Source organism: Protopterus annectens, chromosome 6.part0 (genome assembly GCF_019279795.1).
Source record: "Protopterus annectens isolate FY-2018-M chromosome 6.part0, PAN1.0, whole genome shotgun sequence".
Lineage (NCBI taxonomy): Eukaryota > Metazoa > Chordata > Ceratodontiformes > Protopteridae > Protopterus > Protopterus annectens.
The window spans coordinates 46,847,823-46,874,117 of record NC_056737.1 but is presented as its reverse complement, the minus strand read 5'-3'; the positions used below and the strand labels follow the sequence as shown (position 1 = coordinate 46,874,117).

At 39.1% G+C, this 26,295-nt stretch overlaps 1 protein-coding gene across 1 annotated transcript in view; it reads left to right on the top strand.

The window, feature by feature from the left end:
* The window catches only part of LOC122803763 (extracellular calcium-sensing receptor-like), a 1,059,758-nt gene that overhangs the window by 983,373 nt on the left and 50,090 nt on the right, over positions 1-26,295 (top strand). The window contains exon 5 of the mRNA XM_044073454.1: positions 9,380-9,494. Coding sequence (XP_043929389.1) covers positions 9,380-9,494 — 115 coding nt within the window. The remainder of the gene's footprint in view (positions 1-9,379; positions 9,495-26,295) is intronic.

The following is a 26,295-nucleotide window of genomic DNA, read 5'->3' as shown; positions in this document are numbered from 1 at the left end:
TGTGTATGTATTAATTGACATTACTACTCCCATTTAGGATCTCTTTCTCATTTGTGATTGCAATCGCATGAGGTGGTCAGATCCGTCGATAACTTGTCAGGAAGTCCTTCTCTTACCTCCGTTTGGAAAAACTTACCCAAGGTAAACATTCACAAAAGCAGCTAACACACTCCATCTTTCTTTCATATGTAAGTTTTTTTACTTCCAAGAAACTTCTCAAGTTTACTTCTTTAGCAGAACTGTGACTGTTATTATTAGTAATATCCTGTCAATATATTGTTAAGATGTGGTTTTATGCTAAAACATCATTACTTTCTTAACAAGACAACAGAAGAACTCAGCGTAATTAACTTTTAGCTCCTCCCAACCCTGTTGTTCCGTTTGACAATTTTAGTACTTTATTGGACCTTGCCAGCAGTGAACACTGCCCTCCACTAAGTGTACTATGTCAGTTTTGTAAGGGAGATGGTGTGTCTCTTGACTCCCTCAACATTCAGTTAATTTTAAATAAAACAAAATAAGTAATACGTTTAGAAAATTAAAACACTTATTGCATAATGAAATCTAAAAAGATGCAAAATATGCAATAGTTTTACAAATCAGTTTCAAGCAAAGCATCAAGAATGCTATCTAGAACTATATGAGAATTGTAAAATGCAGGCAGAATAGGATAACATATAGAGTGAGATGAGTCACTTTTGAAAACAGTTATATTTGACTGTGAAACAACATAGTAAAGCAGACTGAAGAGATGAAAAGGTGAGAAAATTCTGATATTAAATTGAATAGAGTTCCAAACAATAGGAGTGAGTTTACAAAAGGTTCTTTCAAAGGCAGACCAAAGGATAGATACTACAAAGCATTTTGGGACCTAACAGGGTATGAGGAACTTAGATGTTGCAGTCTAATGGCCAAAAGGGCAAAAGTTGAGGAAAAGTCATTTATGTATGGTAGTGCATTGAAAAAGATTAGCTATTTCAGCGATTGAGAGATGGTTTGTAGACCTCTGCACTAAGCAGCGATTGGTGACTGGGTTAGCCAGAATGATGAAATAGCAAATGTTATGAATTTTGCAGGTGCATGTTGTTCTGCAAGTTTCCAAAGAGATAGTGTGTATTCAAGTTTAGGTATAAGAATATTCTTAGCTATAGACTCATACGTGTCTTGAATAGAACGTAAATATATTTTGTAGGCCTGTTATAACTGGTTTAAAACATTAATGATAGTGAGAAAAATGCGATGGGTGAAGTTAAGATAAGCAACAAAACAAATATCTGGATATATATAGGTGCTTTTCTCTGTGATGATATTACTCAAAGGGAAACCAATTTCTAGAGGAGAGAAGGTGACCAGTTTAAATGGAGTGATAAAAATAATGGGTTGTTTTTATAATTATTTACTGTGACATTAGTATTGCTAAACCAGTTTAAGGATTTTTTCAGATTCATTGAAATACAAACTGAATGTTAATTGAGTTAGGTGTTCCCTTTTAATACAACACGTCTCCACGGGGGTATAGTGAGGCTTGGTTCCTATGATAACACCGTGCTAATTCTTGCTGTCTATTCTTAACTAGCAACATAGGTTTCCAAAATGAACAAGGATATGTGTTCAGTGATGTTTACTTTCACTTACATATAGCAGTCCCTGTGTGTGTGTGTGTGTGTGTGTGTGTGTGTGTGTGTGTGTGTGTGTGTGTGTGTGTGTGTGATACCTTAATGGAAGTGTCTATATGGAATATTGAAGACTGTAGACACATATAGATATGTCACTGTTATACTTATGACAGAACTGAAAATAGAAGATAACAGCTAGACTGCATGATAGAGGCTCACACCTCTCATCTCTTAGAGCAAGAAATCTGGGCAAACTCACAAATAGTGTGGGAACAAAGGCCCAGAAATAGGGACACTTTTTAGATATTGTTCTTACAATCTTAAAAAGTTGATAGAATAACAGCTTTTGCATCAGCATGACTTTTCTGAAAGATACGAAGTTTAAAACTCAAATGCCTGCCATTATTTTCTGACTTCAGTTCTCAGTTATTTGCCAGTAATTTTCCAGAAAACTGCAACTTTATGAGAAACATACCAAAAATGTGAAGCAAAAATCTGAACATTCTGCTAAAATCCGGAGAGTTGAGAGATATGTAGAGGCTAACTTAAAAAATATATTAGTTGAAATATCAGTGGCTTTCAGATACAAAATAAAAGGAACCTATTTTGACACCATATATATATAAAATGAAATCTGAGAACTTTTATTTAACAAACACATATAAAGGTATACTACATGGAAAGATCCCCTCAGAAATAAATCACCTATATCTGTACAGCAGGTGACAGTGACTATTAATACTAAAGGTCTAGTCTGAATTTTTCCCCAATCCTCCCATCCTTCTTTTGTTGAGAATTCAAAAGGCTGTCTCTGGCCTCCACCCCTTATGGTAATCTGACTTCCAAAGTCCTTCCCTCCCCTTTTTCATTGCTGTTGTCTGTTATGTAATCTGTTTAGGTGCTTTCCTACCCACTGTTTTCCATATATCCAGAATACTAAGTGCCCACCCAGCAAACAAGTATTGCTCTTCCCAAAACCTTCCTTATTACAAACTGAGTGCTGCTCATTTTCACAGAGCTCCCATCTGCTTGGTCCCCTCACCAAATCTGTGGGGGTACTAAGGTAGTCCTGCTCATCCTTGGCAGATTGTTTTGCACTTCAGTTAACTGTTTAGAGTGCTAACCTTCTATTTTTTGCTTTATTTGTTGATTTTACCTTTAAATGATTCGAAAGGTTAATAATACTAGAAACTGCCTTGTTAAGGTAGTTTGTTTAAGATGTTTTGATGTAGCGTTAAACTCACAAGCAATCGTTCTTGGTGTTATTACATCAAGAAGATAGAAGTGCTCTCTACTGACATAAATACCCAGAAAGTAAATTTTATGTGTAAAACTTCCCTTAGAACTGTGATATTGCGTGGCTATAACAAAGTCATTGTAAGTAGACAAGCTTAGAGCAGCTAATTTGCATATTCTATCAACTCTGCTACTATCAAATTTTAGTAAAATCTATCCCAGTCTAGTGCCAAACCCCAGAGACTGCCCAGAAGACCCCTGTATAACTCAGTAAAGGTCTGGACAACATGGATATACAATTTCCTAATGTTTGCATAGCACTTTAGTATAAATGGGCATTCTGAGACAATTAAGCCACATTCTGTTATTCAGCTAACTTTTCAAGTTATTTTCCCTGAATGCTCCGGATTACTTCGATTTTGTCCCTGAATCTGGAGTTAAGAGAATGAGAGCTGCTGTGTGTGTGTTTGTACATAAGACATGCACACATATTTTATATATTTATACATACACATACTGAAAGAAATGTGTGTATGAATATATATATATATATATATATATATATATATATATATATATATATATATATATATATATACCTTCCTTATGACAAAACCTTTAACGAGGCCAAAAAAGCTGTTGCCCCATTAACAAAAAAGTACCGAAACTTTAAAAACCTCTCAACAGACTGGGACACATACACTGCTTCATACTTGCAGGTACAATTCCTGGACTTTATTAACATAAATAGCCTTCACTAGATAGTGTGCATACCTACCAGAGTTTCAAACATACTGGACCTGGTACTCACCAATATGGGAGAGCACTGCACCCCTCCCCCCATGTCACATCCTCACTGGTGAGGTCACACCACAAAGCCGTCTCCTTTAAAATAAAAATCAACTCAGTAACCTCATCGAACCCTGTAATAGTTGGAAACTTTTCCAAAGCAAACTACATCCTATTAAGTGATAATTTGTCAAAAGTCAGTGCCCTTTCCAATATGAAATTCACAGCAACCTATATGCAGAATTATGCACAAAGATCTTGTACTGTCATGTAAATGGATGTATAGAGGCTGCTGTGCCTGCTAGAAGTAAGCCCAATACAAACTGTAAAAACAAACTACACATAATGAATTTGCTGGCTGGCAAATTCAGCTGTCTCAGATATAGGACCATGGAAGTCAGGACTGGGGATGCCACGTCCATTAAGAATCCAGTCGCTAGCAGGGTACCTCAGGGTTCCATGCTAGAACTGCTCCTATTTGGCATCTACTTCTAAGAGATAAAGGCTAGTTTCAAGAGCCTTTGTCTAATAAAGATTGCAGATGACTGCAAATTGGGAGCTATCACAGATTCCCCCATGACACAAGCATCTTGCACAATAGTCTAAAACAGACAAATGACGGATGGCAAAGTCCCAAATTAAAACTCAATGCAAAGAAGTAGGAGAGACCAGATGGCTTAGTGGTTAAGGTCGCCACCTCCTGTGCACAAGGTACAAGGTTCGATCCTGACCTCTGACCGATGCCTGTTTTGAGTTTGCATATTCTCCCTGTGCCCCCATGGGGTTTCTCCCATGTCCAAAAAACATGCTGAGTGTTTCCATCTCAAACTCACCAATGAATGGAGCTGTGGGCAGCAGCACAGACTCTACATGGTGCCATATAGGGAGAAGAGTTGTACAGACCAGCCACTTTGGGCATCTACTGTGGTGTGCAGTATCCTCAAGACAGGAGAACACGGATCACAGACTGTATGCCGTGGCAGGGCTAGCCACTTGATGGTGTAAAATATGGCTCTAAGTGATTCTGTCATGTTGACTACTGTTGCCAAAAAAAGCCATGGGTAGTTAGGACTGGCCTACTTTGACCCCATGCCAGGAACCCATGCTAATGAGTATATGTGCCCCTATTGGCCAGTGTGTGCCTGCCAGCAGCCCTGGATCAATAAGCTACTGGCCAGTGTCTAGCCTGGGATAGCGCTGTTGAGCGCAAACTGGACATAAAACCAACCAACCTGCCAAAATTGGTACGCTTAATGTAGGTTCACTGACAGGATGCATCTTGGAAGTGGATGACATGATGATACGGAGGAAGCTGGACATCCTATGCATCCAGGAGATGAGATGGAAGGGCAGTGTAGCAAATCCACTTGGCTTGGGATCCAAAGTCTACTACTCAGGTGGAGGGCAGGCTAGAAATGGTGTAGGAATTGCGGTGAGAGAAAGGCTTCAGGAGGCAGTAAGGGATATCATCAGAACTCACGGCAGTCAGGCTCCAGTATAATGATAGGGCAGTATTCATAATCTCAGCCTATGCCCCACAGAAGGGTTGTGATAGTGAGGAAAAGAGTGCATTCAGACAACAGTTGCAGGACCTACTAGATAAAGTAGGACAACATGAATTGGTGCTGATATAGTGATAAAAAGAGTGCATTCAGACAGCAGTTGCAGGACCTACTAAATAAAGCAGGACAACATGAATTGGTGCTGATAATGGGTGACTTGAATGCACATATCGGGACAGACAGAACAGGATATGAGGACTGCCTGGGTCCACATGGGTGGGGCAACAGGAAAAAAGAAGGAGAAGCCATTCTAGACTTTTGTATGACAATTGGCTTGATAGTACCAACACATGGTTCAGAAAGAGAGACAGTCACAAGATCACATACAAGAGTAGTCAACATGCAACTCAGGTAGACCTAGTGAATCTGTGTTTGCAAAGTCATCCCTAGTGAAACAGTCGGCCCACAGCATAAACCACTAGTTGCAACAATCAGCTGCAAGCGGTTGTCAGAGAAGGCTCTAAGGTCAACAGAGACCAGGCTGAAGACCTGAAAGTTTACTGGAGAGAAAGACAACAGTTCAAGGAATTATTTAGGGCTCTAGCACCCCAAGAAGAGGAGGAAAGTGGTGGAGTTGAAGAAGAATGGCAGTGCCTAAAAGCAGCATGTGTTCAGACTACAGAAATGTGGCAGCCAAGCCAGGTATGGAAATAAGGTACAGGAAGTCATCAAAAGAAAAAAGGAGTGCAGGAAGAAGTGGGAGACAGAAAAGACTGACCAGGCTAGGAAGGACTACTGGTTGGCTAACCAAGAATCTAAGAAAGAAGTTGCAATAGCAAAGAATAGGGCATCTGAGGCACTGTACCAACTTCTGGAAAGTGACTCAGTAAGGGGCATAAAGAAACTATACCAGGTTGCAATGCAAAGACAGAAAGATAAAGAAGATAGTCAGACACCCTTCATAAGGGATGCCAGCACCAACCTGCTCACCAGCCCAGAGGACATCAAAGGCAGATGGAAGGAGTATTTCCAGCAGCTCCTGAATGAAGAAAACCCCACAGAAGCTGTACTACCCCAGAAACAGCCTACAATGTGAGAAGAAGAGGAGCTCATCCTAGAAGAAGTAAGAACAGCACTAAGGAACATGAAATCAGGGAAAGCAGCAGGCTCAGATGAGGTCACAGCAAATATGATAAAGATGCTTGGTGAGATAGGGGAGAAAAGGCTCCTGAGGGTACTAATAGCAGTGTGGAGAGAAAGGCGTATCCCAGATGTCTGGAGAATAAGCATACTTGTGGCAGTGTGCAAGAACAAAGGGGACATCCACAACTGTGAGCAGTACAGAGGCATCAAACTCCTATCACATTGCATGAAAGTTCTGGGGAGGGTGAGTGATAAACAGATATGCAGAGTAGTAGAATGTAAGAAGGGAGATGAACAGTTTGGATTCAGATCAGGATGCAGCACAATTGACCTGATATTTGCATTGAGACAGATACTCGAGAAGAAGCTACAGATGAGGAGAGTCCAACTGGGCATTGCCAGACTTGGAGAAAGCATATGACAAGGTCCCAAGAAAACTGATCTGGGCAGTACTGAGGTGGTTTCAAGTCTCAGAAACACGGGTGGAATTAGTGCAGGCTATGTACAATGACCCAATGTCTCAAGTACGAACAGTGTTCAGCCTCACAGAGGGGTTCCCAGTGGGTTTGGGTGTACATCAGGGTTCAGCTCTGAGCCCACTGTTGTTCATACTGGTGATGGACTACATTAGCAAACAGGTTGGGACGGACGGACCAACAAAGCTGCTGTATGCAGATGATGTGGCAGTACAGGCAGACTCTGAGCTAGAACTTCAGCAAAGGATAGGAGAATGGAATGCAAATCTGAAGGCACATGGGATGAAACTAAGCACAGATAAGATGGTGGTAATGGCAGCAAATTAGGGAAATCTGAAGAAGCTGAGAATAGAGATAGAAAGGAAGATAGTGGAATAGGTAAACAGCTAGAGGTATCTGGGAGGCATAATTGAGGAGAAGGGTAGTCTGAATGAAGAGGTCAAAGCTAGACTAAGAGGGCTGCAGCCAACTGGCATAGAGTATCAGGTGTAGTTTATGACAGAAGAATGTCAAAGAAGCTGAAAAGTAAGGTGTACAAGACAGTGGTGTAACCAGTACTACTGTATGGTACAGAAACCTGAGCAGTAAAGGCAGAACAGCTAGAGGTGATGGAAATGAAGTGCCTGAGAAAGGTGGTAGGATGCACACTGTGGGACAAACAAAGAAATGAGGACATAAGAGCAGAGGCCAAAGTAGCTCCAATTGCAGAAAAGATCAGAGACAACACATTACGGTGGTTTGGGCACACGTGTAGAAAAGCAGAAGACAATCTGGTGAGGAAGATTTGGGACAGACAGGAAGTAGGTAAGAGGAAGCGAGGACATGCAGCAAAGAGGTGGATGGATTGTGTGAAAGAAGATCTGCGACAGTCAGGCATGAGTGTTGAAGGCAGGCATGTGGCACTGAATCGAGGGAGTTGGTGACAGTTAACATGATACCCCAAAAATGGGAAAAAAGGGGGGCTAAGAAATACATTATAGTGCCTTTTGGGAAAACTGCCACCCAGGCTAATTATTCTATGGATAAGACACCCCTAAGAGCTGACCAGTAGTCATGGATCTGGGAACATATGTAGACATTTGGTCAAGGTAGTTAAAAAATTAAATCTATGTCGTCCAACCTATAAGTAAGGGCATGGCATCCAGATCCAGGGAAGTCATAGTGCCACTTTATTTGGCCTTTTTCCATCCCATCCATAATGCTTCTTTAGGCAACTACCTGAACAAACATATCAGAAGAATCCAGGGTATGAACACATTGTTCTATATGGATTGCCTCAAAGCCCTATCTCTATACTCTGTCTCCTACTGGTTACTGAGAACGCTCTATGCCTGACATACAAGGCATCCTTGGATCCAGTTCTGATGGGCCTTTTGCACATCTGCAAAATGAATGGCATTTGAAACACTAGATCTAAGAATTTTAATTTTGCTTGTGACATAAATAAGACATGATGGCAAGACAGATATATGTCTCAGAGGATCGTATTCTCTAGAGCAGGTTCCCCATCCATGTGGAGTCGAGTCCATCCCTAACCCTATTGAAGTGTAACCTTGACAATTAGATGGGAAATAAAAAATTCACCCCAGGTCTGGACACCATGTCTCTGATAGACAGAGGCAGACAGTAATGCCCAAATTAAAATACCCCCCCCCATAAAACCTGTAGAAATTTCTTAACTAATGCACTCCTCCTAATAAACAGCCATGATACACAAGGACATAACTGGGTTGGATTGCAGGGCTAGGCTTATAAAGGCCTTCTGGTTGTTAGCCTAGCATATACCTATGAATCTATAAACCTATTAAAGAAATGTAGCAATTATTATAAGAAATCCCTTCAAATGGTAGATAAAATACATCACTGCTGATCAAAAGGATAGTCATATTTGTTAAGTCATACCATTATTTTCTCTGCTCCTTGTGACTTTAAACTAAGTTTTGGTATAATCTTAAAAAAAGTGGACAGGTTTGCAAGCCATACAATTGTTTTAGCAGATAAATATGACTAACATCCTCATTACCTAGACTGAATAGCAAATCAAGACTGAATGATACACTTCTAGACTCAATGAGGGATTACACAAAGGTGTATAACCCCTATGGGCTGAAATGTCCAGTTTGAAATGAATGTTCATTCTTCTCAGCATCATGTAAAAACGTCTATGAATGCTTATCTTTCTTGTATCAAGCTGGAGAAATAATGGACATTTGGACTGAATAGGGGATGATTTCTGACCACTCGGCCTGATTATCTTCCTAAGACTGGGAACACTGGCAGATTTTAAATGATAACTTTTATTGCAAGAGATTCAACTAAGGGAATTGTCTGAGATCAGATGAGCAGGTAATTTGTGATGTGAGATGGGCCACCCTAAAAGTAACTATGAGGGAAAATTTCATTAGTATTGTTTCATATACAAATAAATAAAACAAAAGTTTCAAGCAGATGAATTAAAAGAGAAAACTGTTCTGATACAAGATTTATTTCAGATGTTTCACTAGAAAAGGCATAGCTAAGGGATTATAGCTCTGTTTTCTATGATATATAAACTATCAAACATGAGTACATACACATGTAATAATTACTGTGCATGTTTTTCATTTAGATCCCTCAGTCACTGTGCAGCAAAAGTTGTTCTGCAGGTTACAGGAAGGCACCTCAGCCAGGCCAGCCAGTCTGCTGCTTCATTTGTATCATGTGCTCCCAGGGAGAAATGTCTAATGAAACTGGTGAGAAAACATTCCATGAGGTCTGTAAGAAATCAGAGTTCTGTTGTCATGAATTGCTTAAGAAGAGTGTGTTGTAGTGAGTAAAATACGATAGTAAATAAATGTCACAGCTGCATAATTAAATGATATATAGCAGCATAATATATCAAATAACTGAAAGCATGAAAGTAGTATAAGAACATTTGCAATCTCACTGGCTATGTCCCTGCTCAAATCCTGACTGAGCTTAAAAAACAACCACTCTCTCTCACACCCTACATTGCTCTTCTACCTACCCTACTTCACTACTTCTTTCCCTCCAAGAAGTAGACCTAGCAACCCACCAGCCTGATTATTTACTCCTACCTACCTCTTTTTATGTTACCCTCCACTATCTCTAACCTGTTTTTCTCTCCATGTATCTAACCCAGTTCCAATCTTCCTGTGTGCAAATCTCTATCCTAAAAATAGTACTCATCACTATATCCCTGCTACTAACTGACTTCTATGACTAAAGTTTTACAAACCCTCTACCTGTCCCTATTTTTCTCCCTTCTTCATCTTTTTTTAAGACTCTATCTTAGTAGTTATTTAAATTATAATGATTCTGTACTGATGTTTATTTCTTGTTTAAATTGCCTTACCATTACTATTCTATATATCAATTTTTCCCTTAGTTGCCTGCATGCATTAGTTACTTGTTATTTACTTGTTATTTACTTGATATTTGTTAGTCACTTAGTTTTATTAGTGGAGCTTTTCTCCTCGGGCCTCTGCTGAAAATGGACATGTATCCAGCCAGACTAGCCCGGTCAACAAATGTAAAATAAATAAATAAAATAAAAACTACATCTGAACAAGTCTTGCAACTGAATGCACTGTCCTGAACATACACATTATATTACTTCAGTCCACTGATTTTCCTCTGGAAACTGTATCCACTCCCCCTAACCTTGGTTCTCAAGCCTTGTCTTGTTTTGCCATCTTGTAGGTGCCTAGCATGGCCTGACTGTCTCATTATCTTGCAAGTACACACATCTTTCCCTTGAGAAAGAAACGTTCTGTAGCATTCCCTTGAGAACTATTATTTCTGCATATCTCATGCCTATCCAGCAAGATCACCTTTCTCTTCTTCTGAACTGTCTTTTCTTAAAATGTATGCATAAATGAAAAACACAAGTCTGACACTATATTTTTAGACCTGTACTACCTTTTATTCTACCTTATGCCTAACAGCTACTTTAAAGTGAAAGCCCTCAGTCCCCCGAGGTCCTCGAAGAAAGCTTTACAGGGACCTTTTTTGTAGCTACCTTACAAATTTGTCACATCTGTATTACTAACTACTATAATCTGGTTTGAATTTTTGTACTAGAAAGTATTTTAAAACTGTTCTACCACAGCCCTGGAATAGGTTTGCAATCCAATCTGTCCTTGAGGTGTCACCAATATCTTGCACCTTGGTCCTTACCTCACTTATAAGCTGCAACTGTGTTCTAATAGATTTACTTTTATCTAGTCATAGTCATTTTTAAATTGATGTAATTTATGCTCTCAAAAGTACTATTGACTAATACCTTCAGAAATTTGGCTAATTTACGCTTTTCAAATAGCTTTAACAACTCCATATGCAGGAAATATACCTGCTCCAGTGATTACCTCATCACCAAGATCCATAGCTTTTAGAGTCTTTAAGTCCAGGTACTGATGTATGTGTGATGTATGTAAAATATTCACAGTATCCTGAAAGTCAGTGTTAATTCTGTGGTTTCTGAAACTTATTGAGCCATGTAATTTGTCCCATTTTAGCACTTTCCTTTTTACCAGTTAATGTTCTGTAAATAGAACCTGAACTTGAAACTCAGCTTCGAAAACATGATATTGTGATGTCACTACTCTACATGAAGACATACCTGTATCTGCCTTATGTACTTCTGTCAATCTTAAATAAATATCCCTTCAGATGTTTGAGAGAAATAAATGTACATTAAATTTGCAAGCTGTTTCTCTACTAAAAAGTCTGTAACATTAATAGCATTCCATGCAAACAATGCATTACTATGTCTATACCATTGATACTCTACTATTAGCTAAAGAAACATTAAAAAAAGTAAGCTGTAAAGGTTTCATTTTCTGGCACATAAACTGTTTACAGTCACTTGCCATCTTCAGCTGTAATTTATTTATTTATTTATTTACCGGGGAAATTCTGACTGGATGCAGATCCTTTTTCAGTGGATGCCAGGGGAGAAAAGCTCCACAACATGTACATGATGATTAGAGATTCAAAGTTGAAGCAATAGTAAACAACATTACTGGTTGTTGGTGTGAAGATTGGGGGAAAATAGAATTTGATACATAATTCTGGCATTTGTGAATATAAATGTAAAATACAGCCTTGTTTCTTTAATGAAAGAAAACATGTAAAATGTGAACTTCAAGATTGTAGCAACATTGGCATCTGCTGTAAGGAAAACTAAGCCAAACGTTTCATCTGTTCTTTTGAAGTTAAAATTATGTCTTGTATGCCCTTTTGATCTAAATAGTCGGGCTGAAGAGGCTAAGTGAACACATTCTTTCTATTGTCTTAACTTAAGGAATAATTACTAGAGTGTACATATGAAATGTCTTTTATTATTGTAGTTTCCTGAGTAGGTGTTAGATTGTTAAATAATGTAGCCTTTTGGCCTGAGAACTCCGGACTAAGTGTCAAAATGATGTAATGTGTATACTGGGAAAAATTAAGTGCCAAAATGATGTAATCTGGGAGGGCCTAGCAGAAATGTGTTAGTGATTTTAAAAACTATTGTTGAGAGAGAGACTGTAAGCATTTTGATCTTGATATCCAACCTTCAGCACTGCCTTATGCTCTCTTTATGTAAGTAGTATCTTAGAAGTATGTTTTCTTGCAGAAATAGGACTATAAAGATTAGACTTAAGTGTTTTTTCTGTTATATCAGAACTTTTCTACTGTATTGTTTTAAGCTTCTGTGTGGTCTCTGAACTCTTAGATATCATTGTGGTGTAGTAGTATTGTCTTGTGTTTTTAGTTATTTATTATTAAATATTCTAAAAACCTTTTACCTGTGGCTGGTTTGTGTAGAGATAAGTAAGCTCTAGAGTACATTGCTTATTTACAGAGTTTATTGTACAAGGCCACTCTAATAAGTCTTAAGACTGTTTAGTCACATTACCAATAGTATAATAATATTGCACAGAAATAATTGGACACCTGTTTAAGGGCCTTTGGGTAGCTAATAAGTATTAGCTGGTGGTGGCAGAAATTACTACTGTACTGTCTGGGTAAAGGGGCACAGATGGAGAATCTGTGTCAGCCTTACCCAGGAGTGTCTGAGAAGTTGTATAAATACTTATCTCAAAGTGTATGTGGTGTGTCAGCTACCTGGGCAGGGACACGAAGCACTGGTGGGACAGAGAGGGTACTGGAGGTTAGCTTGCCAGCTAGGCTGAGATGTGGACCCTATAGCTGTGCCAGTGGGGAGTCTTACTGGGGACCTGGTGAATAAGGAAGCAACTAGCCCCAGACTGACTGTGATCTCTGTGTGCACTTAAGGGAAATTGTACTTTACTATGTGTATTTGCTACTCTTTCCTCTTATATAAGACGCCCTCCCTGGTGTTAGTGGTAAGGATTGAGGCTCCTTGATTGCTGGGCCAGGGCAAGGCCATCACTGTTGGCATTAATACAGTAACTGGATATTGATTATCAACAGTATATATAGTAAATGTTGCAAGTTAAGATAGTTTATTGTCGTTTATAATAAAAGTTGGACAAAGTAGTCAGACAATTTTTAAAGTACGCAAAGTCAACTAGCTTATTATGACTGTGGTTAGTAGTAGCGGTAGTATAGTTGGGTTAAGATTCTAGGAGGGGGGATAGTGGTGGGGTGTTAGTCTGAATTAGAGCAAGGAAAAAGCCAGTGCAAATTTAAGTGGGATTTGAGCACAGTCTTGAAAAGGCTGCTGGAAGGTAGAGTAGTTAAGGAGGGGGGAAGACTGTTCCAAAGTTTAGATATGGTACATGAAAATAGGGCTTCTCCTGCTGAATTTTTGGGTTTGATAACAATGAGTTGATTTTTGTTGCTTGATCATAGGGGCCTAGTGGAGTGATTAGGGTTGGAGAAGGGTTCTTTAAGGGAGATACAATGATGGCTGTGGTAGGAGGCCCCAGTGGAAAATTTAGCAATTTTGTTGTAACAAGCATCCAGCTTGTGTAGGTCTGTCTGTCTAAGGTTGGTGAGTATGGAGGATGCATAGAGTAGGGTAGAGTAGGGTAGAGATTAGCTGGGAATTGGTTATGGAGATTCTAGCTGACTTGGTTAGGAATTTGTGACTTCAATATAATGCAGCAAGTTTCTTGTGAACTTTTTTTATTGTGAGAGATATGTGGGTGTCATATCTACATTTGTTGTCTATTTCCATGCTGAGTAATTTTGTGTGTTCTGATGGAGAGATGTTGGTATTGTCTTTGGTGAGAATGTTGAAGTGGGGGTGTTTTGGGTGGATTTGGAAGATTGGAACAGGAGAAGTTTGGTCTTGCTTGGGTTGAGTAGGAGCTGAGTATTGGATAGCCAGCTTTCTATAGAAGAGAATGATTTCTGTGTGATTTGTTGGAGTTCTGGTAGAGTGGGGGCAGAGCAGATGAGAGCAGAGTCATCTCCGTACTGTATAAGAGATGTTTGCATGGTGGCGGTATGTAGGTTGTTAGTGAAAAGTGAGAATAGCAGAGGGCCAAGGATAGACCCTTAGGGAACTCTGAGAGTAACTGGGAGGTGAGGTAATAGGTTATTGTCCCAAATTACTGATTGCTGGCATCCATGTAGAAAGCTGTGGAACTAGTTGCAGGCTGATTGTGAAAAGGAAAGGTTGGGGAGAGTAGAGAGTAGTAGCTCATGAGATACCATGTAAAAGGCCTTTGAAAGATCTAGAAATACGGCAGTAGAGAGGAGGCCATTGTTCTTGTGATGAAGTATAGTGTTGGTGAAGGAGAGCAGATCAGAGGTAGTGCTGTGATATGGCCTGAAACCATGTTGGGTTTTGGAGAGGAGATTATTAGCTAGGAGGTAGTTGGAGACCTGGGTGTTGATACATTTTTCATGTATCTTGGAGAGAGGGGAGAGGATTGTGATGGGGCAGTAATTGGAGAGGTTGATGGAGGGGGTGCCTTTGTGGAGAGGAATGATGTGGGATATTTTCCATATAGAGGGAACATAGCCTTCAGTTATGGAATGGTTGATTAGAATTGAAATTGGGTAGGCTAGTGTATCAGCTACAGTTTTCAAGTATTCAGAGGTGAGGTTGTCAGCTGCGAGTTTGGTGGGTTTAAGTTTTGACAAAAGTCTTTTATGTTGTAAGTAGGTACTGAGGTGAAGAATAAAAGAGGATTGGGGGTTTAGGGTTAGGAGTTAAGGGGGCTGATGTAGGGAAGTGTTGTTTGTTTAGAGATGTTATAGTTTCAGTGAAGTGTTTGTTGAAGGATTCAGCAATACTGCTGGAGGAGGGGAGAATGGACAGCTGGGGGATGTCAACCTTCCCTGGGTGGAGGATAGAGTTAATAGTGAACCAGAATTGCTTAGGATAATGGTTGGTAGAGTTTAGGGTGGATTTATAGTAGAGGGATTTGTTAAATTTTATTTGCTTTTTGACCTTATTGCACAGTTCAAGGAAGGATTGCCTGAGTTATTTTTTTAGGTGCCAGTGCTCCCAGGCCTTATCTCTGGATTTCATTAGGGTTTTGGTGGTCTTTCATAACCATGGGGCATGCCTGGATCTGACTCTGGCATTTCTTACAGGAGCATGAGTGTTTAGGATGTAGATAAAGGTACTGTTGAAGAAGTGGACAGCCTCATCTAGGTTGAGGTATTTTAGTGGTAACCATTTAGTTTTTTGCAGGGAGGAGATGAAGAAGTTGGGGTTGAAGTTGGACTTGTTCCGTATTTGCCTGTGGATAATGGGCTTGAGACTGTTTTTGTGGTGCCTAATTAGTAAAGTGGGGGAGTAGTTACTGAAACTGTCAGGTAAGCAGCCTGCTAGGTAAGAGTGAGGGGCTTTGTTGACTAAGATCCAGTCAAGTAAGGTATGATTGTTAGGGTTTTTAGTGATTTGGGTAGGCAATTTGATGAGTTGAGTGAACCCATGGAGATTTAGGTGAAGGGCTGGGAGATTGTTATTACAGGATAGCCAGTTGATGTCACCGAGAATGATGGTTTCCTTGGGTAGAAATAGACTAGCCCAGCTCAAGATATTTTCTACGGGTGTTATATTTTGCCCTAGTGAGAAATAGCATCCTATGATATTGATTGTTTTGTTTGGGTTTAGTTTGAAATTGGCATAAAGGATTTCTTCATTGTTGTAGTGAGGGGCAGATGTGTTCAGGAGTTGGATATTGATGTGGTGTTTAAATATCAATGCTACACCAGCTCCTTTTTGTACAATCTCTCTATGCGAAGGATGTTGTATTCAGGTGGAAGTATTTCGTCACTTTTGATGTGAGGTTTGAACCAGGTTTCAGTTAGGAAGATAATATCTCAGGAATATATGCTTATGCTGGCATATAGATCTTGGATTATATTGCATATGCTTCTGATGTTTAGAGACATTATAAGTAGGTCTGTTGTTTTTTTGTTGGCTATGAGTTGAGTTATGGGGGGGGGGGGGGTGCTCAGAATAGGGCCTGTGGTTGGGTTGAATTTGGGAGGACCAGGGTTTGGATGGATGTCTCCAGCGAGGTCTAGTTTAGAGAGATTGTTTAGGATATGTTTTATATACATAGTAAATTGCTTATGGTATCTTAGGGATATTTTATTTTTAAGTGTGTTAGATGTTTGGTAATGGAGTGTGTGTATTGGGAGGATGCTTTTGGTGGCAGGTGTTATGCAGTTATAGTGTAAATGTTTGAGGGAAGGTGTTGAGAGAGTACAGTGGAAGTCGTTGAGGCATGTGACTGTGGAGCATTGGTAGGATGTAATGTGAGCTAGAACTACACAGGTAGTAGCATGACTGTATTAGATGAAAGGGGAGGGAGTGAATAGTGGTGTAGCCTAATTAGTGGGAATTAGGGGAGGGGTTGAGGCTAAGAATAAATGTAGAGCTACTCGGGGTGTGTGGGAATAGGGGGCAGGGAGAGATTTGAGGTGAGTGTAGTGAACGGAGTGGGCTAGAACCCCCCCCCAGGCTAAAGATTGCAAGGTAAGTGTCTAACACTCATCAGTAAGATGTAATAGCTAGTTCCTGTAGTATAGCTAAATTGTTAGGAGTTATTAGGAATCTAGTAGGGAAGTGCAGGGTTGGAATGGCTGGAAGATTGGAGGGAGGGGGAAAAAGTTAGATCGAGGTAAGGGAGGGCTCAGAGCTGGCCAGATCAAGTGTGTTCACTTTTACAGAAAGTAGGATGAAATATTTTAACACATACACTTTTTCTGTAGGTAAAACTCTGTTTTCCAAGTTTATGGTATCCCTGTTGTGGAGTTCCCTGATTATAGCCCACTGGTCTGGTGGACAGAGGCTAAAAGCAGGCAATAGAGGAAAGAACTGTTTGGGAGAAAATAGGTTTAGAGAGGTTAAATGAGAAATTAGGGTAGGAGGAGTTTAGGCAGATTAACACAACTACAGTACCGAGTGTGTTTCAAACTCAAATTAATTCTTCTGTTTGTAATCCAGTTGTCATAATGGATGAAAGGAAAATCCCAGGCCTTGCAAAATACATATTAATACCAGCTTGAGCCCTACACTCCATCATCCCAATTCACTACTGAGGTATTGGAAAGGCCTCTCTAAAGTTCCAACGTCCTTTGCTGTGCACCTTGTACAATTAGGCCTTCCAACCCACCCCCACCCCACCCCCTTTCCCATCTCCTGTGCAAGGCTGGATGACTGTTGTCGAAAAATATGCATTTCAAAATAATAACATACTGTCAAAATATTCACAAATCCACAGTTGGCAATGTATTCTGTCACTACCTGGAAAGTACAAAAAGCAGTATAATTTTCTTGAATTTACATTTGTATTTTTAACAAGCTTTAATTGATCAATATGCACCATTTTAAATTTCCTGTCTCTGTGATTCTTATCACTTCTCTTGATTTGATATACCAGTGGCCCTACCTGTTTGACTTTAGTGCACAGTCCTTCCCAGTTTGAGACAAAACAGCCCACAAACACAAATCGCTTTAGCATGACCTGTTGACCTGTTTTAACTGTACAATGTCAGCTGGGTCTCCTAGCACTTGTACATCTTGCTTGCATGGAATAGGCTCATATTGTTGATGAATTCCTGTAAAGTTTGTAACCAAGCCTGGTGATGCATTACAGTGAAATAGGAAGGCTGTGTGAGATTCCTGATTTGACATTCGGTGATGCCTTTATTCCCAGCAAAATAGCTGCAAATGAATGACCCAATTAGGCCCCTTCTCTATACAAGCTTTAAGTAAGTCTCTCCTTAATGGTTCTATTCATTTCTATCATTCCATTAGACTGTGGGTGATATGAAACATGAACTCTCTGCCATATCCCTAATAGGTTACACACTTCTTTCATAACCTGTCTTGTGAATTGAATACCATTGTCAGATTCAATGATCTGGGTACACCCCCAATGTGAAAAAACATTCCATAATGCAGATGCTGTAGTTTTTGCTGTCATGTCCTTTGTGGGAATAGCTTCCACCCACTTGGTAAAATTATCTACTACTACCAACAAGTATCGGTACCCTATCTTTGCTGGGGGAAGAGGTCCTGCAAAATCTATCTGTATACTCTACCATGCTCCCTCTGAAACTGGCATTCTTTGCAACTGAGATTTCCTTAATTTAGGGTTTGTATGCAGGCATATTATGCATTACTCTTGCATTTCTTTGCATAGTGTTTTTAGCTGAGGACTCCAAAACTTATGTTTTACGGTAGGTCAAAATTTCTGGAAGCCTAAATGGCTCAATAACTGATGGCTGTACTTGATTAACTGCTTAGCCAATTATTTTGGTTTGTAGGGGAAAAGTGCCCTTGTTCTATTTTGTGCATATGCAACCTTACTTCAGGAAGTGGACTAGCAACTTCAAATCGTGCTATTTTACCAACATCCCCCCAGCATTTCCTGGATCATTCCCAAATCTGCCTAAACTGTATAGCCTCCCTTGGCTCATCTCAGTGATACCTCCCACTTTGTTCTCCTCCCACTGCTCTAGATACAGAGGAACCCCCTCCTTGGCAGCCTTTTTATCGCTGCTGCATCAGCTATGGAATTTCCAAAAACATGAAAATTATTATCTTTTGCTTGAGATGCCTTTACCTTGTAGATGCTCCATCTATTTCTGTTTTTCCAGCCTAGATAATTTAATTCCATCAGAACTGCTGCAGACTGTAAAAGTTTACCTTTACTGTCTACGAATCCCATCTTGGCCCAAATTTCCAAATATATGGTGAGGGCTGTTACCACATAGGAGCTGTTACTAATAATGTTCGACTGATTGTTTCCATACGGTTTTATAGCATATAAAACAGATACCAACTCCGCTCATTGGGATGACAGGTACCCAGGAAGCCTGATCATATGGGTTTCTCATTTTGCAGTTTTAGTGTAAACTGCAAATCCTGTGTAACATGTGCCTTTGTTATAAAATCTTCAGCCATATACATATACACCCTTGGCTCCTTTTTCTGAACTGATCTGAAGAAGGTAAATTAGGAATTTTGTCCATTTGTTCCTCACAGGCATGAGGAGATCCCTCATACAACAACTGCTGAGACAAATAATATTTTTCCCCAACCTCTCTTGACATATTGTTCTTTTCTAAAGCTATAATCCATTTGGATAGTGTAGCTTGATTCACAGCTCTACATCTGTCTGAATAGAGTAAGGGTCTTCACTGCATGATGTGATGTCTGTATTATTATGGGAGAAAACTGTGCAATGCATTCTGACTGTTGAATTTCCCAATATATAGCTAACAAAACCTTTACACAAGAGTGATAACCCTTCTTCACTGCTGATAACATTCTTCTGAGAAATGTATAACTTTTAGCCTGTTTTGGATACCCTGCTGTAAGGTATGTGGGTATTTCTGGAGCAAGACAGCAAAATGCTGTCATTTCCAGCTGTTGCTTGCAAATAAAAAGATATTCTGCTGGTGGTATAACCAATTCAGTAACTATTGCCAGTTTCTGTATCAGTGTCTCCACTGCCTTCTTTCCCTCTTGCCATACCAAAATTGTAGTACTGGGCAACTTTATATCAGTCATTTTAACACTGCTTAGTTTTTATAAACTCCCTGTTATAATTTATAATTTATAAAAACTTCTGCAAATCTTGAATTGTGGTAGGTTAGGGCATTCTCAAAATAGACTGCACTCTTTCTATGCATGGGGTTCAAACCAGGGGTTATACAGTCACCTCCAATAATTTGACCTTCTTGATGCTTTAATTGCATTTTACTGGCATTAACTTAAAAGCCAGTGTTTTGTAAAACATCATGGAGTATCTGCAAGTGCTTTTTTTTCTTTGTATCAGGATATCATGTATATATTTAACACTTTATTGCCATAATTCAGTGACCTCAGCACCAATGCCAATATCTGATGAAGATGCACTGGAGAATTTACAAAACCCATTGGTAGACATGTCATTAAATACAGAGTATACTCAAAGGTTAAAGCAAACCATTTCTGTGAGGATTCAGCTAAAGGTATAGCAAAAAATCCATTTACTAAATCAATAATTGTAAACCATTTATTCTGTGTATCTAATTTAACACCATTTCAGGTTACATGTGCTGCTGGGATGATGGACTTATTTTGCCTCAAATCTAATGGTAATCTGCGGCTGCCATCCTTTTTCTTTACTGGCCAAATGGGTGAATTTGATGGACTGGACCCTTTAATTATAATGCCCTTTCCTTCCCAATCTGTAATGCATTTATGGATATCTTCTCTTGCTTACCAGGGAATGGGGTACTGCTTTTATAGGGTGGTAACCTGTCTGTAGGTTCCTCTGTTGTTACAGTGGTAATGGCAACCAGATCGCCATCTGTTTTGTCTTTTTTCCCCATAATTCTGGAAACTCTTGTATCAACTGACATTTTAAATCCTGCACACAGCTTTTTGAACATTTTTTTCTGCCTCTACCTCTGTACATATCACAGCATCTTTATTCCTCCATGGTATGAGGGATATGAGGGATTACACAAAGGTGTATAACCCCTATGGGCTGAAATGTCCAGTTTGAAATGAATGTTCATTCTTCTCAGCATCATGTAAAAATGTCTATGAATGCTTATTTTTCTTGTATCAAGCTGGAGAAATAATGGACATTTGGACTGAATAGGGGATGATTTCTGACCACTCAGCCTAATTATCTTCCTAAGACTGGGAACACTGGCAGATTTTAAATGATAACTTTTATTGCAAGAGATTCAACTAAGGGAATTGTCTGAAATCAGATGAGCAGGTAATTTGTGATGTGAGATGGGCCACCCTAAAAGTAACTATGAGGGGAAAATGTCATTAGTCTTGTTTCATATACAAATAAATAAAACAAAAGTTTCAAGCAGATGAATTAAAAGAGAAAACTGTTCTGATACAAGATTTATTTCAGATGTTTCACTAGAAAAGGCATAGCTAAGGGATTATAGCTCTGTTTTCTATGATATATAAACTATCAAACATGAGTACATACACATGTAATAATTACTGTGCATGTTTTTCATTTAGATCCCTCAGTCACTGTGCAGCAAAAGTTGTTCTGCAGGTTACAGGAAGGCACCTCAGCCAGGCCAGCCAGTCTGCTGCTTCATTTGTATCATGTGCTCCCAGGGAGAAATGTCTAATGAAACTGGTGAGAAAACATTCCATGAGGTCTGTAAGAAATCAGAGTTCTGTTGTCATGAATTGCTTAAGAAGAGTGTATTGTAGTGAGTAAAATACGATAGTAAATAAATGTCACAGTTGCATAATTAAATGATATATAGCAGCATAATATATCAAATAACTGAAAGCATGAAAGTAGTATAAGAACATTTGCAATCTCACTGGCTATGTCCCTGCTCAAATCCTGACTGAGCTTAAAAAACAACCACTCTCTCTCACACCCTACATTGCTCTTCTACCTACCCTACTTCACTACTTCTTTCCCTCCAAGAAGTAGACCTAGCAACCCACCAGCCTGATTATTTACTCCTACCTACCTCTTTTTATGTTACCCTCCACTATCTCTAACCTGTTTTTCTCTCCATGTATCTAACCCAGTTCCAATCTTCCTGTGTGCAAATCTCTATCCTAAAAATAGTACTCATCACTATATCCCTGCTACTAACTGACTTCTATGACTAAATTTTTACAAACCCTCTACCTGTCCCTATTTTTCTCCCTTCTTCATCTTTTTTTTAGCAGTCTATCTATAGTAGTTATTTAAATTATAATGATTCTGTACTGATGTTTATTTCTTGTTTAAATTGCCTTCCCATTACTATTCTATATATCAATTTTTCCCTTAGTTGCCTGCATGCATTAGTTACTTGTTATTTACTTGTTATTTACTTGATATTTGTTAGTCACTTAGTTTTATTAGTGGAGCTTTTCTCCTCGGGCCTCTGCTGAAAATGGACATGTATCCAGCCAGACTAGCCCGGTCAACAAATGTAAAATAAATAAATAAAATAAAAACTACATCTGAACAAGTCTTGCAACTGAATGCACTGTCCTGAACATACACATTATATTACTTCAGTCCACTGATTTTCCTCTGGAAACTGTATCCACTCCCCCTAACCTTGGTTCTCAAGCCTTGTCTTGTTTTGCCATCTTGTAGGTGCCTAGCATGGCCTGACTGTCTCATTATCTTGCAAGTACACACATCTTTCCCTTGAGAAAGAAACGTTCTGTAGCATTCCCTTGAGAACTATTATTTCTGCATATCTCATGCCTATCCAGCAAGATCACCTTTCTCTTCTTCTGAACTGTCTTTTCTTAAAATGTATGCATAAATGAAAACACAAGTCTGACACTATATTTTTAGACCTGTACTACCTTTTATTCTACCTTATGCCTAACAGCTACTTTAAAGTGAAAGCCCTCAGTCCCCCGAGGTCCTCGAAGAAAGCTTTACAGGGACCTTTTTTGTAGCTACCTTACAAATTTGTCACATCTGTATTACTAACTACTATAATCTGGTTTGAATTTTTGTACTAGAAAGTATTTTAAAACTGTTCTACCACAGCCCTGGAATAGGTTTGCAATCCAATCTGTCCTTGAGGTGTCACCAATATCTTGCACCTTGGTCCTTACCTCACTTATAAGCTGCAACTGTGTTCTAATAGATTTACTTTTATCTAGTCATAGTCATTTTTAAATTGATGTAATTTATGCTCTCAAAAGTACTATTGACTAATACCTTCAGAAATTTGGCTAATTTACGCTTTTCAAATAGCTTTAACAACTCCATATGCAGGAAATATACCTGCTCCAGTGATTACCTCATCACCAAGATCCATAGCTTTTAGAGTCTTTAAGTCCAGGTACTGATGTATGTGTGATGTATGTAAAATATTCACAGTATCCTGAAAGTCAGTGTTAATTCTGTGGTTTCTGAAACTTATTGAGCCATGTAATTTGTCCCATTTTAGCACTTTCCTTTTTACCAGTTAATGTTCTGTAAATAGAACCTGAACTTGAAACTCAGCTTCGAAAACATGATATTGTGATGTCACTACTCTACATGAAGACATACCTGTATCTGCCTTATGTACTTCTGTCAATCTTAAATAAATATCCCTTCAGATGTTTGAGAGAAATAAATGTACATTAAATTTGCAAGCTGTTTCTCTACTAAAAAGTCTGTAACATTAATAGCATTCCATGCAAACAATGTATTACTATGTCTATACCATTGATACTCTACTATTAGCTAAAGAAACATTAAAAAAAGTAAGCTGTAAAGGTTTCATTTTCTGGCACATAAACTGTTTACAGTCACTTGCCATCTTCAGCTGTAATTTATTTATTTATTTATTTACCGGGGAAATTCTGACTGGACGCAGATCCTTTTTCAGTGGATGCCAGGGGAGAAAAGCTCCACAACATGTACATGATGATTAGAGATTCAAAGTTGAAGCAATAGTAAACAACATTACTGGTTGTTGGTGTGAAGATTGGGGGAAAATAGAATTTGATACATAATTCTGGCATTTGTGAATATAAATGTAAAGTACAGCCTTGTTTCTTTAATGAAAGAAAACATGTAAAATGTGAACTTCAAGATTGTAGCAACATTGGCATCTGCTGTAAGGAAAACTAAGCCAAACGTTTCATCTGTTCTTTTGAAGTTAAAATTATGTCTTGTATGCCCTTTTGATCTAAATAGTCGGGCTGAAGAGGCTAAGTGAACACATTCTTTCTATTGTCTTAACTTAAGGAATAATTACTAGAGTGTACATGTGAAATGTCTTTTATTATTGTAGTTTCCTGAGTAGGTGTTAGATTGTTAAATAATGTAGCCTTTTGGCCTGAGAACTCCGGACTAAGTGTCAAAATGATGTAATGTGTATACTGGGAAAAATTAAGTGCCAAAATGATGTAATCTGGGAGGGCCTAGCAGAAATGTGTTAGTGATTTTAAAAACTATTGTTGAGAGAGAGACTGTAAGCATTTTGATCTTGATATCCAACCTTCAGCACTGCCTTATGCTCTCTTTATGTAAGTAGTATCTTAGAAGTATGTTTTCTTGCAGAAATAGGACTATAAAGATTAGACTTAAGTGTTTTTCTGTTATATCAGAACTTTTCTACTGTATTGTTTTAAGCTTCTGTGTGGTCTCTGAACTCTTAGATATCATTGTGGTGTAGTAGTATTGTCTTGTGTTTTTAGTTATTTATTATTAAATATTCTAAAAACCTTTTACCTGTGGCTGGTTTGTGTAGAGATAAGTAAGCTCTAGAGTACATTGCTTATTTACAGAGTTTATTGTACAAGGCCACTCTAATAAGTCTTAAGACTGTTTAGTCACATTACCAATTGTATAATAATATTGCACAGAAATAATTGGACACCTGTTTAAGGGCCTTTGGGTAGCTAATAAGTATTAGCTGGTGGTGGCAGAAATTACTACTGTACTGTCTGGGTAAAGGGGCACAGATGGAGAATCTGTGTCAGCCTTACCCAGGAGTGTCTGAGAAGTTGTATAAATACTTATCTCAAAGTGTATGTGGTGTGTCAGCTACCTGGGCAGGGACACGAAGCACTGGTGGGACAGAGAGGGTACTGGAGGTTAGCTTGCCAGCTAGGCTGAGATGTGGACCCTATAGCTGTGCCAGTGGGGAGTCTTACTGGGGACCTGGTGAATAAGGAAGCAACTAGCCCCAGACTGACTGTGATCTCTGTGTGCACTTAAGGGAAATTGTACTTTACTATGTGTATTTGCTACTCTTTCCTCTTATATAAGACGCCCTCCCTGGTGTTAGTGGTAAGGATTGAGGCTCCTTGATTGCTGGGCCAGGGCAAGGCCATCACTGTTGGCATTAATACAGTAACTGGATATTGATTATCAACAGTATATATAGTAAATGTTGCAAGTTAAGATAGTTTATTGTCGTTTATAATAAAAGTTGGACAAAGTAGTCAGACAATTTTTAAAGTACGCAAAGTCAACTAGCTTATTATGACTGTGGTTAGTAGTAGTGGTAGTATAGTTGGGTTAAGATTCTAGGAGGGGGGATAGTGGTGGGGTGTTAGTCTGAATTAGAGCAAGGAAAAAGCCAGTGCAAATTTAAGTGGGATTTGAGCACAGTCTTGAAAAGGCTGCTGGAAGGTAGAGTAGTTAAGGAGGGGGGAAGATTGTTCCAAAGTTTAGATATGGTACATGAAAATAGGGCTTCTCCTGCTGAATTTTTGGGTTTGATAACAATGAGTTGATTTTTGTTGCTTGATCATAGGGGCCTAGTGGAGTGATTAGGGTTGGAGAAGGGTTCTTTAAGGGAGATACAATGATGGCTGTGGTAGGAGGCCCCAGTGGAAAATTTAGCAATTTTGTTGTAACAAGCATCCAGCTTGTGTAGGTCTGTCTGTCTAAGGTTGGTGAGTATGGAGGATGCATAGAGTAGGGTAGAGTAGGGTAGAGATTAGCTGGGAATTGGTTATGGAGATTCTAGCTGACTTGGTTAGGAATTTGCGACTTCAATATAATGCAGCAAGTTTCTTGTGAACTTTTTTTATTGTGAGAGATATGTGGGTGTCATATCTAAGTTTGTTGTCTATTTCCATGCTGAGTAATTTTGTGTGTTCTGATGGAGAGATGTTGGTATTGTCTTTGGTGAGAATGTTGAAGTGGGGGTGTTTTGGGTGGATTTGGAAGATTGGAACAGGAGAAGTTTGGTCTTGCTTGGGTTGAGTAGGAGCTGAGTATTGGATAGCCAGCTTTCTATAGAAGAGAATGATTTCTGTGTGATTTGTTGGAGTTCTGGTAGAGTGGGGGCAGAGCAGATGAGAGCAGAGTCATCTCTGTACTGTATAAGAGATGTTTGCATGGTGGCGGTATGTAGGTTGTTAGTGAAAAGTGAGAATAGCAGAGGGCCAAGGATAGACCCTTAGGGAACTCTGAGAGTAACTGGGAGGTGAGGTAATAGGTTATTGTCCCAGATTACTGATTGCTGGCATCCATGTAGAAAGCTGTGGAACTAGTTGCAGGCTGATTGTGAAAAGGAGAGGTTGGGGAGAGTAGAGAGTAGTAGCTCATGAGATACCATGTAAAAGGCCTTTGAAAGATCTAGAAATACGGCAGTAGAGAGGAGGCCATTGTTCTTGTGATGAAGTATAGTGTTGGTGAA